The sequence below is a fragment of the Eschrichtius robustus genome, chromosome 13 (genome assembly GCF_028021215.1).
Source record: "Eschrichtius robustus isolate mEscRob2 chromosome 13, mEscRob2.pri, whole genome shotgun sequence".
NCBI lineage: Eukaryota > Metazoa > Chordata > Mammalia > Artiodactyla > Eschrichtiidae > Eschrichtius > Eschrichtius robustus.
Window position 1 is genome coordinate 42,661,188 of NC_090836.1, and position 15,242 is coordinate 42,676,429.

General features: G+C 39.2%; 1 protein-coding gene across 6 annotated transcripts in view; it reads left to right on the plus strand.

Moving 5' to 3' along the window:
- Window positions 1–15,242, plus strand: part of LARP4 (La ribonucleoprotein 4) — a 64,140-nt gene continuing 48,898 nt past the window's right edge. For 2 of the 6 annotated variants that reach the window (XM_068560237.1, XM_068560239.1), the window contains exon 1: window positions 1–142. In XM_068560237.1, coding sequence (XP_068416338.1) covers window positions 125–142 — 18 coding nt within the window. In that variant the 5' untranslated portion in view covers window positions 1–124. Of the gene's footprint in view, window positions 143–366; window positions 386–8,859; window positions 8,909–13,877; window positions 13,982–14,212; window positions 14,327–15,242 lie in introns of those variants that run through there. The other 4 variants (XM_068560240.1, XM_068560242.1, XM_068560243.1 and 1 more) reach the window with 4 other exon arrangements.

A 15,242-nucleotide genomic window follows, 5' to 3' on the forward strand; every position in this document is an offset into this window, starting at 1 on the left:
GGAGCCGGGTCCGCTGCCGGTTGGAGGGGCCAGGCGAGTGTCCTTATCCTAGCTATTGGGGCTCCGGCCTGTAAGCCAGTTGGAGTCGCGTCGGCGAGAACGATTGGGCCGAGCGGAGAAAGTCATGTTGCTTTTCGTGGAGGTGAGTGGACTTGGGATTCTCGTCCTGCTCTGAGGAGAGCAGGAGTGTGAAGGCGCCGGCCGGTCCCAGCGCCATGTGACTTTCCAGGCCGTACACGGCGCGGAACCGGCAGATAGGCTGACACAGCACCTGGGCCGTGCAGGCCCGCGGCTCCGCTCTGCGCGCTCGCAGCACTTTAGGAGGCTGTGAGAGGCGAGCGCCGTGGCGGGGGAGAACCGAAGGTGGAGAATCGAGGCTTCTCTGGTGCGGCGTGAGGATCGGAGGAAGGGGAAAGCGTCCCATATGGACCTCCTAGAGGAGGCGAGCGGGGGGGGGGCGGGGGGCGGGGAGGGCGGAGTCTGTGGAGAAAAGGGTAATCAGGTGGGCGCGTTCCGGGGTGAAGCGAGGCCTCGCGCGGCCCTCTGGGAGCAGGCGAGCAACATGTGGGGCTGCGGAGGGAGGAAGGTGAAATTCGGTAGAAGTGTGTGGAAAAGAAAGTTGAAAGCCTCTGTTTAGCAACCCCCACCAAATTTTGTTTGGTCCCCGTCTCTGGAACGTTCTGTGGGTGGCAAGCGAGTTACTGTGAACGGAGGAGAAGCCAGTAGGGTTTGGAAACCTTGAAAGGCACCGCTTTGACCTTTTATAAAAGTTAACTCAGGCAGCCGCTCCGAGGTGAGGGGCTGATTTTATGAACGGATACGAGCCCTTTACAAGGAAAATTCCAAGAACGAGCGAAACCTAGTTCGGGGAAAGCCGGTTTTTTTTTTTTTTAATTGTTATTTAACAATAGAAATACTTTTATTACTTTAACTGGAACATCTGCTGTTGGCCTATTTTAGTTTTAAAACGTAGTGGATACCTGTTTTACACAAATACGAGGTTCAGTTTCTCTTATTTCTGTCTTTCTCTTGTGTGCAGTGAGCATCAGCTGACTGCCTGGCTAATGCTTTGAGTAGATTCCAGATCATATTGTTCTTGCATTGTGAAAACGTCAAACCAGCAAAGCTGCAACTTCGCAGCGTGGCACTTGTTAACTATGCCCACAAAAAGAATCTTTTCAATGAGGGAAGGAATTTACAGGTTGTATAATGGATCGGGAGCCAGTCTATGGCGGGTTTTTTTCAGACGGACGGGGGGAGATCTTAATCCATAGTATTCCGGCATAAAGTAGACACATGCTTCTGCCTTTTTTTTTTTTTTTTTAATGTAACCGGCAATATGTAGCTGATACATTTGAGATCCTTATATTGGGGTTTAAAGAGACAGCTACCTTATAGAGTATTCCAACCTTGGTAGTAAAGATTCCAAGTAAATCATGAAAAGATTTAAAATTATTGAATCCATTCTGTTGATCGTTTTTTATCCTCGTTGTTTTCCTTGGGCAGAATAAGAAATCATATCTGATTTTAAGTAGTGCCAGTTTGTGTTAGGAATGTTATGCCAAGCAAATGCTGCAGGTTTTAAGTGTGTATGTGTTTTGCTGGGCAAAGGACTGTGAAGTTGTAGTTATATAAACATGAATTCCAGAATAAACTTTTGAGGTCCAAATTGATTTCTTTGGCTTTGTTAAAATGTGAACTTTAATAATAACTCCATTTATTGACCGTTTAAGCTAGATCCTCTCGTTTCTAAAACAACCTTGCAGTGTTCTATAGATGAGAAAACTGAGGTGGAGAGTTTAACTTAGTAAGACTGAAGTAGTGGAACTGGGATTTAGATACAGGTCATTCTGAAGCTAAATCATAGCTCTCACTAAAATGTTACATATAGTTAATATTTCCATTAATCATTTTCTTTGTAAATCAGTATGTAGTTTTTAATTTTTCACATATGATGAGTTTTACTGAAAATTAACAATGGCATTAAATATTTGGGTCTAATTATATGCTATTAAAATCAATAAAATATAACATACGGTCTTTTGGCATTTTGTTAACTAATACTCAATCCTTGTAACCTCATGATGTAGGAATTATTCTAAATGAGGGAACCAAAGCTCAGAAGTTTGATGTCTAAGGTCATTCAGGTGTAAATAATGTGGGGACTAAAGTCTGAAGTCTGGCTTCTAGAACATAAGTCACTGACTCCAAAACTTATTTTTGCACTTACTTTCCAGTAAGCCAGGGGTTCTTAATCTGGGTCCCTAGATGGAATTGAGGAAGTCCGTGAACTTGGTTGAGGAAAAAAAATTTGCCTGTTTATTTTTAGTAGCTTCTAATTGAAATCTAGAATTGAAGAGAATTAAAAATTCTTGACATTTCAATGGATGCAACAAGAGAAGTGTTTTCATAACAACATATTACAGTTTTTGCAGATATCTTGAAATGTTGTTTATGCACATTGCTCCTTATTATTATATGTAAAAAAAAGTCTTGTTTAATGCACTTGTAAAGAAACATTTATTACTAAATTAGAAATTTTAAAATACTTTTAAAACTATACTATAGTTGGTTTTTTGTAGTCCTGTGTATTTCATATACTAAAAACATTCTGAGAAGAGATTCATAGGTTAATTGGACTACTGAAGAGGTCCATGGCATGAGGGAGGTTAATAACCACTTTACTACCAACTAAGTTGCTTTGGTAGGACTTCTCTAATCTGGGATTGATGAGTCCTCTGCAGCTGTGTTCAAAATCTTTTATTTGTGTGCATTTTTCTGGAGAGACCCCAGCTTAACTAGTTTATAACTGGAATCAGTGGGATAGATAATAGTAATGATAATAATATAATAATAGTTGTGTTCTCATGAATTGTGCTCACTATTGATATGTCAGGCCTGTTAAGTCTTTTTGCATGTATACATTTATATACAACAACTCAAACCTATCTATGAGGTAAGTAGCGTTATTATCTCCATTTTAGAGATAAAGAAACTAAGGCACAGAAAATTTAGGAAACTTGCCCAAGATCATACAGCTAGTGAATATTGAAGGTGGAATTAGAACTCTAAATTGCAGTGTACTGCAATAGAAATCTATAGGCAGACAAGGAATCCTATTTTAAGTAATACTTAGATGTAACTTTTTTAAAACTTGGTCTTGCAGACAAAGGGCTATACTGACTTCAATAGTTTTGTTTTTATCTCACCTCTGTTCTGAAGGAGACACATACCGTGTCTGTCTCTCTGGGAAGAGGTAAAAACGTTTGGATAATATACCAGATTGTTAAACATGTTCCAGCATAAATTCGGTTAGAAAAAATTCTGAAAGTTTGAAACAGCCCTTTGCTGTGTTCTTCTGGCTGCTAGCGAGTTATTTAAGTTTTTGAGCGCCAAGGAGGCAGTTTGCAATCTTTTCGTGTTTTTATGGTTTGCCAGTATTTTATTCATTTTTCAGATCATTTTCCCCCTCCAGTATTTCCAGCCAATTATGTCTGCTCTAGTTGTTTGGCAACGTTTTTATTGGATTTCTGTCTCTATTTGAGTTTTTCCCTAAAAATGAATACTTATAACCACTTATTTAGGTAGCAGTGACTTTTATGCACCCTAGGATGCATACTCTCACATAATTTTTAAAAATTATTTTTAATTATGGTAAAATACACATAACAAAATGTATCATCTTAACCATTTTTAATGTACAGTTCAGTGGTATTAAGTACATTTACATTGTTGTGCAACCATTGCCACCATCCATCTCCAGAAGCTTCATCTTGCAAAACTGAAGCTCTGTACACATTAAACAGTAAATCCCTTTTCCCCCAGATCTTACACAATTTTAAAAGTAATTTATCTGACTTCTAAAGTTTTCTGCTTTTTTGGGTGATAACATTTTAAATTTTAGGTTAGCTTTAGAATCTGAAATAAGTGGGATATTTGCCTAGATAATTTTTCATTGATTTTATATTTCAGTAATCATGGGAAGTTTTGTGCCTTTTACCTCAAGTACAGTACTCAGTTTTTTCCCATTAGCTTAAATAATCACGTATTTATAAAAAGTTATTAGATATGACTTAGTGAAAATGATTTTTCAAAAATGAAAAGAAGAAAGTGCCTTAACGAATTGTGAAATTATTGCCAAGAAGAATTATAAATAAGTGAATAGCTGAGTGATTTTTGAACAATTTGATTTTGGAATATTTATTGGAGCTGGATACAGAATTTTAAAATGGATAAACATTTTCAAAGAAATATTTTCAAATATAATGGGCTGAAAATGAAGTAGAAATTACTTTCGAAGTGTGAAAAGTGGAATAAAATGCTCAGAAGTGAATATAAAGATGTAAAAGTACCTCATGGTGCTTCAAATTACAGTATGTGAAAAACCAGTAACTATAAATATTGATATTCAACTATTTTCTATCAATTTGAGTTTGTTCAGGCTGTCAGCTCCATATTACTTCTCAGCTAATGGAAGTGATCTTTAGTACTAGACATGAACATTTGAAATCTGTAATTTTGGTCTCTCCCTAGGAGCTTAAAAAAAGATTTAGACCCTGTAGGTAGAGATGGAGTCCGTGTCTGTATTGCAGAGGAGTGGAAAGTAGAGGAAGTTAGGAAACGAATGCAGCTATCATTGTGAAGTCTTAAAAAATTTTTTTTAAACTTCCACTTCGAATATCCTTAAGTGAAAATGGAAAGTGACTCTTTAGCTCTGATAGTGCTTGTAGCATTTTAATTTATTGTTCCTATAGTCTGTGTTTTGCTTAAGTTGTGTTTTCTTTGAAGTTTAATTCTTGAGGCAGGTTTCCAGTCTTGAAAACATTGTAAACTTTTGTGTTTTGCGCTATGATTTTCTGTAAGGGTTTTGGAATCCTGGGTTCAAATGTTAGCTATGACCTGAGGCAAGTGACAACTTTTTTTGAGCCTCAACTTCCTATCTGTAATTTGAGAATGATTCTTCTGAGAGTTTAGGTTGTGTTCATGGTGGGTTTTTTTTGTTTTCTTTTTTGTTTTGTTTGGCTGTGTTGGGTATTTGTTGCTGCACGCGGGCTTTCTCTAGTGGCGGCCAGCCAGGGCTACTCTTCGTTGCAGTGCGCAGGCTTCTCATTGCAGTGGCTTCTCTAGTTGTGGAGCACGGGCTCTAGGCGCGTGGGCTTCAGTAGTTGTGGCTCACGGGCTCTGGAGCACAGGCTCAGTAGTTGCGGCGCACGGGCTTAGTTGCTTCGCGGCATGTGGGATCTTCCCGGGCTAGGGATCGAACCCGTGTCCCCTGCATTGGCAGGCGGATTCTCAACCACTGCACCACCAGGGAAGCCCTGTGTTCATGGTGTTTATGTATTAAGCCTTGTTTGTAATACAGTCTAGGTAAAGGCTTGACAGACACTATCATTTGATCATCACAGCAAGTATTTCTGGGAAATTTATTAAAACTACCTGATAGCAGCACTATTAATTGCAAAAGCTACTGTGAGATAGCACTGATTTAAGAGACGTATAACTTTGAGTTTGAATCCCAGCATTGTTATTGATTTGCTCTAAGCCAAACAGGTTAATTACCTTACTTTAAATTTTTTATAGTTTGAGTATATTATCAATTGGGCAAATAAAACTTTTAAAATGAGAATGAAGCTTGCAGACTGTTAAATACAGACTCATTTATATGCAAGATTTAAAGAAATACAAATGATAAAGTGCAAATTGGCACTTTATATTTGCTCTTGTGGAAAAAAATATTTTTTCTAATGTATAAGTGTAAGTAAATGTAAGGAAAAGAAACTTGAATATCACATACTCATGTTTCCTCTCGTCTATTGCCTTGTCTGGGCATTTGAACCAATCTTTAGTTCGGAAAATATCTGTATTTATAAATGACTGGCTGTAAATTAAAGACAGAGGAGTACTTTAGATGAATATTACTAGGAGTATGGTATGAACATAGGCATAGAGCCAAGGATGAGGAATTAAGTTTTGTTTGATTTATATATTATTGAGGGAAGAGAAAAGCATTTTCTCTGTCAGAGCAGAAAAGTCAGGAGTAATCCAGGGTTTGTATAGTGCATAGTTGGCCAGTATTTCATACCACTAGGTAGTGCAAACTACAAAATGGGTAGAGTGACCATACCTCCCATTTTGTCCTGGACAGTCATAGTGTACACCTGTTTTCTGGAACAGATGTCGCACCCCATTTTATTCTCAAAAACGTCCTGGTTTGTATGATAATTGTTCAGAGGAGATCAGAGATTTACTGTGTGCTTGTTGGCTGGTTGTTGTTTTTCCATATCATTAACAAGGGAAGATAGTGTACTAAATTGGTACTAAAGTATTTGTTGTTGAATTGGCTATGGGAAATGTAAATTTATAGGATTTACAAAAATTTGCAGTTGAGCAAGCCAAGGGAAATAGGGTTATTCTATCATTTTGAGTTGGAGGAAGGAAAAAAATAGGAGGGCAGTGATTGAATAATAATAAGATACATTTATGTGAAAGGTTGCATAAAAGAATGGTTAAGAACATGGACTCTGGGGCCAGGCTGCCTGCTCAGGTTAGGCAACTTTCTAGTTGTATGACCTTGGGCAAGTTGTTTAACTTGTGTTTTTCAGTTTCCTTATCTGTAAATTGAGGATAATACTAATATATGAGATATTATAATTATTATCTATCTCAGTTATTATCTCAATTATTATCTATCTTTGAGGTTTTTTGAGTTCATTTGTATAGTTAGCTATTGGCTTTATCAGATGACCAATTTGAAGTAAACTGACTCGGTATTTTGAGGACTATTTAAATGCTAAATATCTATTAATTGGGTTCTTAGTCTTTAACAATAAGGTGATCATGAATCTCATATGTAGAACTTTTTAGGAAGAAGTCTAATTTTTTTTTTTTTAACAGCTAACATTATTTATTTATTTATTTATTTATGGCTGTGTTGGGTCTTCGTTTCTGTGCGAGGGCTTTCTCTAGTTGTGGCAAGCGGGGGCCACTCTTCATCGCGGTGCGCGGGCCTCTCTTGCTGCAGAGCACAGGCTCCAGACGCGCAAGCTCAGCAATTGTGGCTCACGGGCCCAGCCGCTCTGCGGCATGTGGGATCTTCCCAGACCAGGGCTTGAACCCGTGTGCCCTGCATTGGCAGGCAGATTCTCAACCACTGCGCCACCAGGGAAGCCCAGAAGTCTACTTTTGATTATATCTTCAGATCAATCCATGACTCCCCCAAAGGTGGTTGTTGTTTTTTTTTTTTGACTGCTTTGGGTCTTCGTTGCCTGCGGGCTTTCTCTAGTTGCGGCGAGTGGGGGCTACTCTTCATTGAGGTGCTCAGGCTTCTCATTGCAGTGGCTTATCCTTGCGGAGCACGGGCTATAGGTGCACAGGCTTCAGTAGTTGTGGCGCACGGGCTTAGTTGCTCCACAGCATGTGGTATCTTCCCGGACCAGGACTTGAACCCATGCCCCCTGTATTGGCAGGCGGATTCTTAACTACTGTGCCACCAGGGAAGCCCTCCCCCAGAGTTTTAAGCACTCATCATCTGTCATCTGACTGAGGAAGTGGGAATTTGGGGAACTTGTCTTTTCCTCTGATATTAGAAGATCAGCAGGAATAGTTTTATTGATGAATAAACTGAAGATTTCCTTCCAGGTGTGGAGTAAGTGAATCCTGATTTTTGACAATTTGGCAAATGACTTAGGTTGGTCCAGTTACCTTGCTATTCAAAGTGTGAGCCTCAGTAACTTCTTTACCCAGGGCTTGTTAGAATACAAACTCTCTAGCCCTATCCCTGAACTGCTGAATCAGAATCTGCATTTTATCAAGATCCCTAGATGATTCTTATGCACAGTAAAGTTTAAGAAACTCTCATATAGCATATAAATTTTATTATTGGTCTCCTGTGTGCTATTTACTGTTCAAGGTGCTAGAGGAGAGTAAACCATAGGCAAGGTCACTGTCACTGTGGAGCTTGCAGACAAAATAATTCAAGTTAGGATAAGTGCTTTGTAATAGGCGGTAAATTTTATTGCACAAATTACCATGGATCTTACTTTTTTTTTTTAGCTGAAAATTAGCTGTACCGTGGCCCTAAGATAGAAATCATTGCAGAGCTGAATTGACTTCTGCCCTGGGTACTCTAGTTCTTATCTGAGGTCTATTTTCTATATCCATTTCTTCTGTATTGTTAGCTACTCTAGGTAGAACTGGGGCCAGGGACTGTTTTACAGGCTTGGTGAGGAGATTTGTAATATTCCTTAAATAGTATGTAACTTGTTGTCTTAAAGTTTTCTCTAAGGCAACTGTAGTATAGTGGCAGGCTCTGCAGAGCACCTAGGTTCAAATTCTGGCTCTGTCTTTATTAGCTGTGCAGCCTTGGGCAGATTACCTTTAGGTAAAGTAAGGTTTTCCTTATCTACAAAATGTGGATGATAGAATTTAAATGTAGTTGTTATGAAGATGAATTAAGTGTTCCATAAATGTTAGTTATCCTTCTTTGTCAGAATGGGTGAAAAATTCCCAGTTTTCATTTTTACTTTCTATAAAATGCCCCTAAGCATCTTCTGGTAGGACTATGAAGTTTCATGCTGGATGAAATGACAGGTGTTTATATTTTTGGGGGGGGGGGTCGGCTGTCCCTTGCAGCTTGTGGGATCTTAATTCCCTGACCAGGGATTGAACCTGTGCCCCTTGCAGTGGAAGTGCGGAGTCATAACCTCGGGACCGCCAGGGAATTCCACCCCACTTTTTTTTTTTAAGTACTTGTGGTGTTGTCCTCTCAGTATTGGAGATGTAAAAATTAAACCTGGATGATTGATCTGCCATGAGGCAAATAAGTTTAATCAATTTCTATACTTTATTTCTGTTTTTCAGCATTTGTAGGGTTAAGTGGCATGGGATTTCTGTTTCTGATAGTAAATAGGTAAGTAAAACAAACAGTTATATATGACCAAAGAGATGGTTTTGCCATATTTATGGCGACTTTTTCCTAACTCTTGGTTCTATTACCTTAAAACTGCTCTCTTATGACCAGAAGATATCATTTTGCCAAGAAATTTACATTTCTGTTTTTTCCTTTCATTTGTATCTTTCCCCAGATAAGAACTGGCATAAAATGGGTCAATCATAAGGAGTGCTTTTGGCTTATTCGATAATGGCATATATTGCTTAGAGATAGAGGTGTTGATCTGTTAGTTTTACGGACTGACAATTTGAATATTTTTGTGGTGATTTGAGAGTATCTTTGTGCTTACATACTGCATATGTGTATGTTGGCAGATAGTTTCAGCATGCACTTGGACAATTTACATCCTTTAATAGATGTTTTATATAACTGTAGCCTCAAGGGCTTACTTCGAGTTCTGTGGGAGAGAGAAGGATTTTTTTTTAATGAGATAAGGATTTTTATGGGCTTCTTTATTAAACTTAGTCAAAAGATGAGTCAAACATGGTTATCTAGAATTTAAATGAAAAATTAAGTCTTTGTTCTCATTAAACTGACTTGTCAGATTCATTATTGTGTCATTTTAAAGATTATTTGTTATAGGAAAACATCAACGTTTTAATTTTTTTTTTCAATTAAAAACAATTTTATTTATTTATTTTGGCTGTGCCGGGTCTTTGTTGCAGCACTCAGGATCTTTAGTTGTGGCATGTGTGTGGGACTTAGTTCCCTGACCAGGGGTCGAACCCAGGCCCCCTGCATTGGGAGCTCGGAGTCTTACCTACTGGACTACCAGGAAGTCCCCACATTAACTTTTTTTGATGGACGTTTTCAGTTTCCAAATTTTCTTTATATTGAGTAATTTTATAAAGGACATTCTTGTGTATAAAGCTTTTAGGCTAATATTCTCTGTGGTAGCTCAAATAGTGAATGTTTTAAAAGTTTTTCACATCAATATTGACATACTGCTTTACAGAGGTGTTATGACCTTATTTGTTTGTTTATTTGTTTATTTATTTGCCATGCCATGCGGCATGCAGATCTTAGTTCCCAGACCAGGGATCGAACCTATGTCCCCTCAGTGGAAGTGTGGAGTCCTAACTGCTGGACCACCAGGGAATTCCCTCTCCACTTTTTTCTGTGCTTGTGCATTATTTCACAGACTTGAGTCATTTCTATAAGATAGCAACTTGCTTTACTGTTTTTCCAAGTGTCTTCAAAATGTGACCATTTTCCATGTCTTCTATATTTTTTTCTCCATTTTTAAAAACTTTATTTTGAAATAATTATAGATTCACAAGAAGTTGTCCCCAGAATGTACAGGGTGGTACCGTGTACTTTTTGCCCAGGTCCCTCCAGTAGTAACACCTTGCTTAACCATAGTATGGTGTAAAGACAAGCAAATTTACGTTGATACAGTCTGCAGAACTTATTCAGATCTCAAAAGTTTTATATACAATCTGGTTTTAAGGCTCTAGGATATTCTGTATGTGGCTGGACTACAGTTACTGAACAAATCCTCACTCTCTTGTTGGTGTCTTATTCTATTCGGGCTGCTATAACGATATCACAGATTAGGTAGCTTATGAACAAAAGAAATTTATTTCTGGGAAGTCCAGGATCATGGTACCAACAGATTTGGTATTTCATGAGGGTTTTCTGGTTCATAGATAGTGCCTTTTCACTGTGTCCTCAGTGGTGGAAGGGGCTAGGGAGGTCTGTGGAATCTCTTTTAGAAGAGCACTAATCTCATTCATGAGGGCTTCATTTTCATGACTTAAGCAACTCCCAAAGGCCCCACCTCCCAATACTATGACGTTGGGCATTAGGATTTCAACATATGAAGTTGGGAGTTACACAGATGTTCAGACCATAGCAGTTGAATGTTTCTAATTTTTCACTATTATGAAATTGTGATGAACATCTTTGTATTTATATTTTTGTATATCTTTCTTTTGAGCAAATCTGACAAGTAGACTTTTTGGACCAAAGAATATATAATTTTAAGGCTTTTGATAAACATTGCCAACTTTTAGCAAAGTTATATGAATTACAGCAGTGAGTTGTTTCTTTTTATACTTGTCAAAATGGCACTAAGTAATTCAATAGGTAAAATTGACTTTTTAAAAAAAAACTTTTTATTTATTTTTATTTTTGGCTGCATTGGGTCTTAGTTGCAACGCACAGGCTTCTCTCCAGTTGTGGTGCGCGGGCTCAGTAGTTGCAGTGCGTGGGCTCTCTAGTTGTGGTACGTGGTCTTAGTTGCCCTGCAGCACGTGGGATCTTAGTTCCCCGACCAGGGATCAAACCCGTGTCCCCTGCATTGGAAGGTGGATACTTTTTTTTTTTTAAAGATTTATTCATTTTTTTATTGATTGATTGATTGATTGCTATGTTGGGTCTTCGTTTCTGTGCGAGGGCTTTCTCTAGTTGTGGCAAGCGGGGGCCACTCTTCATCGCGGTGCGCGGGCCTCTCACTGTCGCGGCCTCTCTTGTTGGGGAGCACAGGCTCAGTAGTTGTGGCTCACGGGCCTAGTTACTCCGCGGCATGTGGGATCTTCCCAGACCAGGGCGCGAACCCGTGTCCCCTGCATTAGCAGGCAGATTCTCAACCACTGCACCACCAGGGAAGCCCTGGAAGGTGGATTCTTAACCACTGCACCACGAGGGAAGTCCCGGTAAAATTGACTTTTTTGGGGGTGGGGGGGCCATGCTGCGCAGCATGCGGAATCTTAGTTCCATGACCAGGGACTGAACCCGTGCCTCCTGCAGTGGAAGTGTGGAGTCCTAACCACTGGACACCAGGAAATTCCCTAAAATTGACATTTTGCAATTAATTATTCCTGCTTGTTTTTGTACCTTTTCCCTGTTTGGCAGATTTCTTACTAGTTTGCAGTTCTATTGTTTTTTTTTTCTTTTTTTTGCCTGCATTGTGTCTTTGTTGCTGTGGGCAGGCGGGCTTGCTCCAGTTGGAGAAATGGCTACTCTTTATTGCGGTGTGCGGGCCTCTCATTGCGGTGGCATCTCCACAACGAGACGTGCTCCAGTAGTTGCAGCACGCGGGCTCAGTAGTTGTGGCACACAGGCCCTAGAGTGTGTGGGCTTCAGTAGTTGTGAGGGTGTGTGGGCTCATTACTTGCGGCGCACAGGTGCTAGGGTGTGTGGGCTTCAGTAGTTGTGGCTCACGGGCTCTAGAGCGCCGGCTCAGTAGTTGTGGCGCATGGGCTTAGTTGCTCCGCGACATGTGGGATCTTCCTGGACTAGGGCTCAAACCCGTGTCCCCTGCATTGGCAGGCGGATTCTTAACCATTGCACCACCAGGGAAGTCCCCAGTTCTATTGTTAATAGTAACCTTCCAAACCTTTTCTGTTTTTACATACCAATATGTTTATCTGTACAATGATTTTATGTTTGTTAATATGAATAAAAAACAAAATGCTTATTGTTTTGCAACTTGAATTTTTTCACTGAATAATATACCTTGGAGCACTTTACACATTAGTGTATGTAGCCCTTTTTTTTTTACTTTTATAGTATTCTATGTTATGAAATATACTACATTTTATTTAACCATTTGTCTATAGGTGGATATTTAGGTTATTTTCAATCTTTCACTAATGGGGTCAGGGCTGCAATATACATTCTTATATATGTCTTCTGTACATTAATGGCTTTTAGAGTGTATACTCTTAACTAGGCTGGAGAAAAATATAAATATGCCCAGGAGTACTGCTCGTCTATATGCCATAGACCTCACACTTTGATTATTCTTGGCACCATTAGCAAGGGAGACATCAGATTTATGGGTAGTATGCTGCTGAAAGGCATCTAGTTAATTATTTTGAGTCATTATTAAATGTTCAGTGAAATAGTATGTCCCATCAGTAAGTAAAAGGTAAGTTTTTAAAATCATAATTCCCCAATATTGGGTATTTATTTATAAATTAAGTATACGTGGCATAATACATCTTGTATGTTAAATATTAGCCTTAATCTCTTTGTCATATTTGGGACCTCCCACTTCTTCAGTAGCTTTCTACATTTGCAGAAATGCCCATATTATGAGTTAGGCCTCTCCAGTGAACGTACTAGTCAAAACTCAAATTCCCAGATTCCCTTGTATCTAGATGGATGCAAGCATGTTACCTAAGAGCCACTAGTCAGACCACACCTACAGATGTCTTCTATTTGAAAATATACAATGTAGGGAAATGAGGGTTCTATTCGTAACTTCCATTTTATAGACAGAAGTGGCAGTAGAGGTGGTCAGCTTAAAGTGGAGTTAATACAAGGTTGAGTTCCTAATGGAGAAGTGGCATTGGTGCTGGTAATAATAAAAGTTGTAATGGATTTGAATTCTGGCATTTACTGCTTGGTGGTGGCAGGGTTAGTGATTTCCTCATCAGGGCACTTCTGGAACATTATTTTGAGCGATGCTACCTTTGCATCTGTTTTTTTTTCAGCCCTTCCAGTGACAGTGACACTATCTTTTAATAAATTACCTTTCTGTTTAATTTAGCCAGAGTGGATTCTGAATTCTAACTGATAAGCATGCACTGTTCACATGTCTACATAGGGGCAAATGTAAAGTTGACTTGCATTCCAAAATTGCTACCTAGGGACTTCCCTGGTGGTCCAGTGGCTAAGGCTCCGCTCTCCAGTGCAGGGGGCCCAGGTTTGATCCCTGGTCAGGGAACTAGATCCCACATGCATGCTGCAACTAGGAGTTTGCATGCCGCAACTAAAGTTCCTGCATGCCGCAACTAAAGTTCCTGCATGCTGCGAAGAAGATCCCGTGTGCCACAACTAAGACCCGGTGTAGCCAAACAAATATATATATATATATATATTTTTTTTTTTTTTTTTTTTTTTTTTTATAAAAGAAAGAAAGAAAAAACTGGTACCTAGAGGTGTTTTTGATTGTTTGTTTCTTTTGCCACGTCGTGAGGCTTTCAGGATCCCAGTTTCCCGACCAGGGATTGAACCCATACCCCCGGCAGTGGAAGCGTGGAGACCCAATCACTGGACCGCCAAGGAATTACATACCTAGAGGTTTTTAAATAATAATACCTGGGTACCTGTCCTGGTGGGGCTACCTGGTGGTGCTATAAGAAAATTGGTTGTTTATTCCCTGAGCTAATTATGATATGAAGTAGTTGTGAATTAACATCTCTAAGCAAAGATGTTGCTTTGGTTATTCATCTTTGGTGCTACTTCAAAGATGCTTTTGCTCCCTTGCTACGTTTGACATTTTGTTATTGGTTTTGATGTTTATTTTAAAAGCTTTTAGCAGCCCTGAAATCAAAAGCCAAGAACCACTCCAATGTAAGACTTCCAAACAGGCACATGAAAACAAGGAAGATTGTATCAACTCTGATTTTCTAGCACATCAGAAGGGTAAATACAGTAGCTAAACATTAGTTGGGTTCTTTTGTTTGTTTTGTTTTGCGCCTATGCCTCTACTGTTCCATTCAAATAGACAGTTGAAGGTCTACTCTTGGCCTGGTTTATATTAATAGCTGAAATAGAAGAGGAAGACCCAGTTTCTACCTTTTCTTCATTGAGCCCACTGCCTGGTTGCAAAGAACACTTACTTAAATAAACTATTATAGTGGTAACAAAACAGAAGTATGTACAAATAACAAGAGGGAAAGAGGAAGTAGTGACCAACACACATGAAGTTAGGTGTCCAAGGTGTGTAGAAACTATAAGGAGTTTTGGTAGAATAGGCATTATATATATATATACACACACAGACACATATATATTTTTAAAAATTGCTTGTTTACTTTTTTTTTCTAATGAAGGTTTTATTTATTTATTATTTTGTTTGGCTGTGTTGGGTCTTTGTTGCTGCATGCGGGCTTTCTCTAGTTGTGGTGAACAGGGGCTACTCTTCACTGTGGTGCACGGGCTTCTCCTTGCTGGGGCTTCTCTTGTTGCGGAGCACGGTCTCTAGGCGTGCCGGCTTCAGTAGTTGTGGCTTGCGAGCTCCAGAGCTCAGGCTCAGTAGTTGTGGTGCATGGGCTTTGTTACTCCACAGCATCTGGGATCTTCCCAGACCAGAGCTTGAACCCATGTCCTTTGCATTGGCAGGTGGATTCTTAACCACTGCACCACCGGGGAAATCCCATTATATTTTTTAAAATAAGGAAACTGGAGTCAGTGATTGCACAGTTACTGGGTGGAAGAGTAAACTTGATCTTTGTCTGTTATACCATAGTTGCCTCTCAATTGTTGGAAGTTCTCTTCAATTTTGCTTTTTTTAAAAAAAAAAATATTTATTTATTTATTTATTTATTTATTTTTGGCT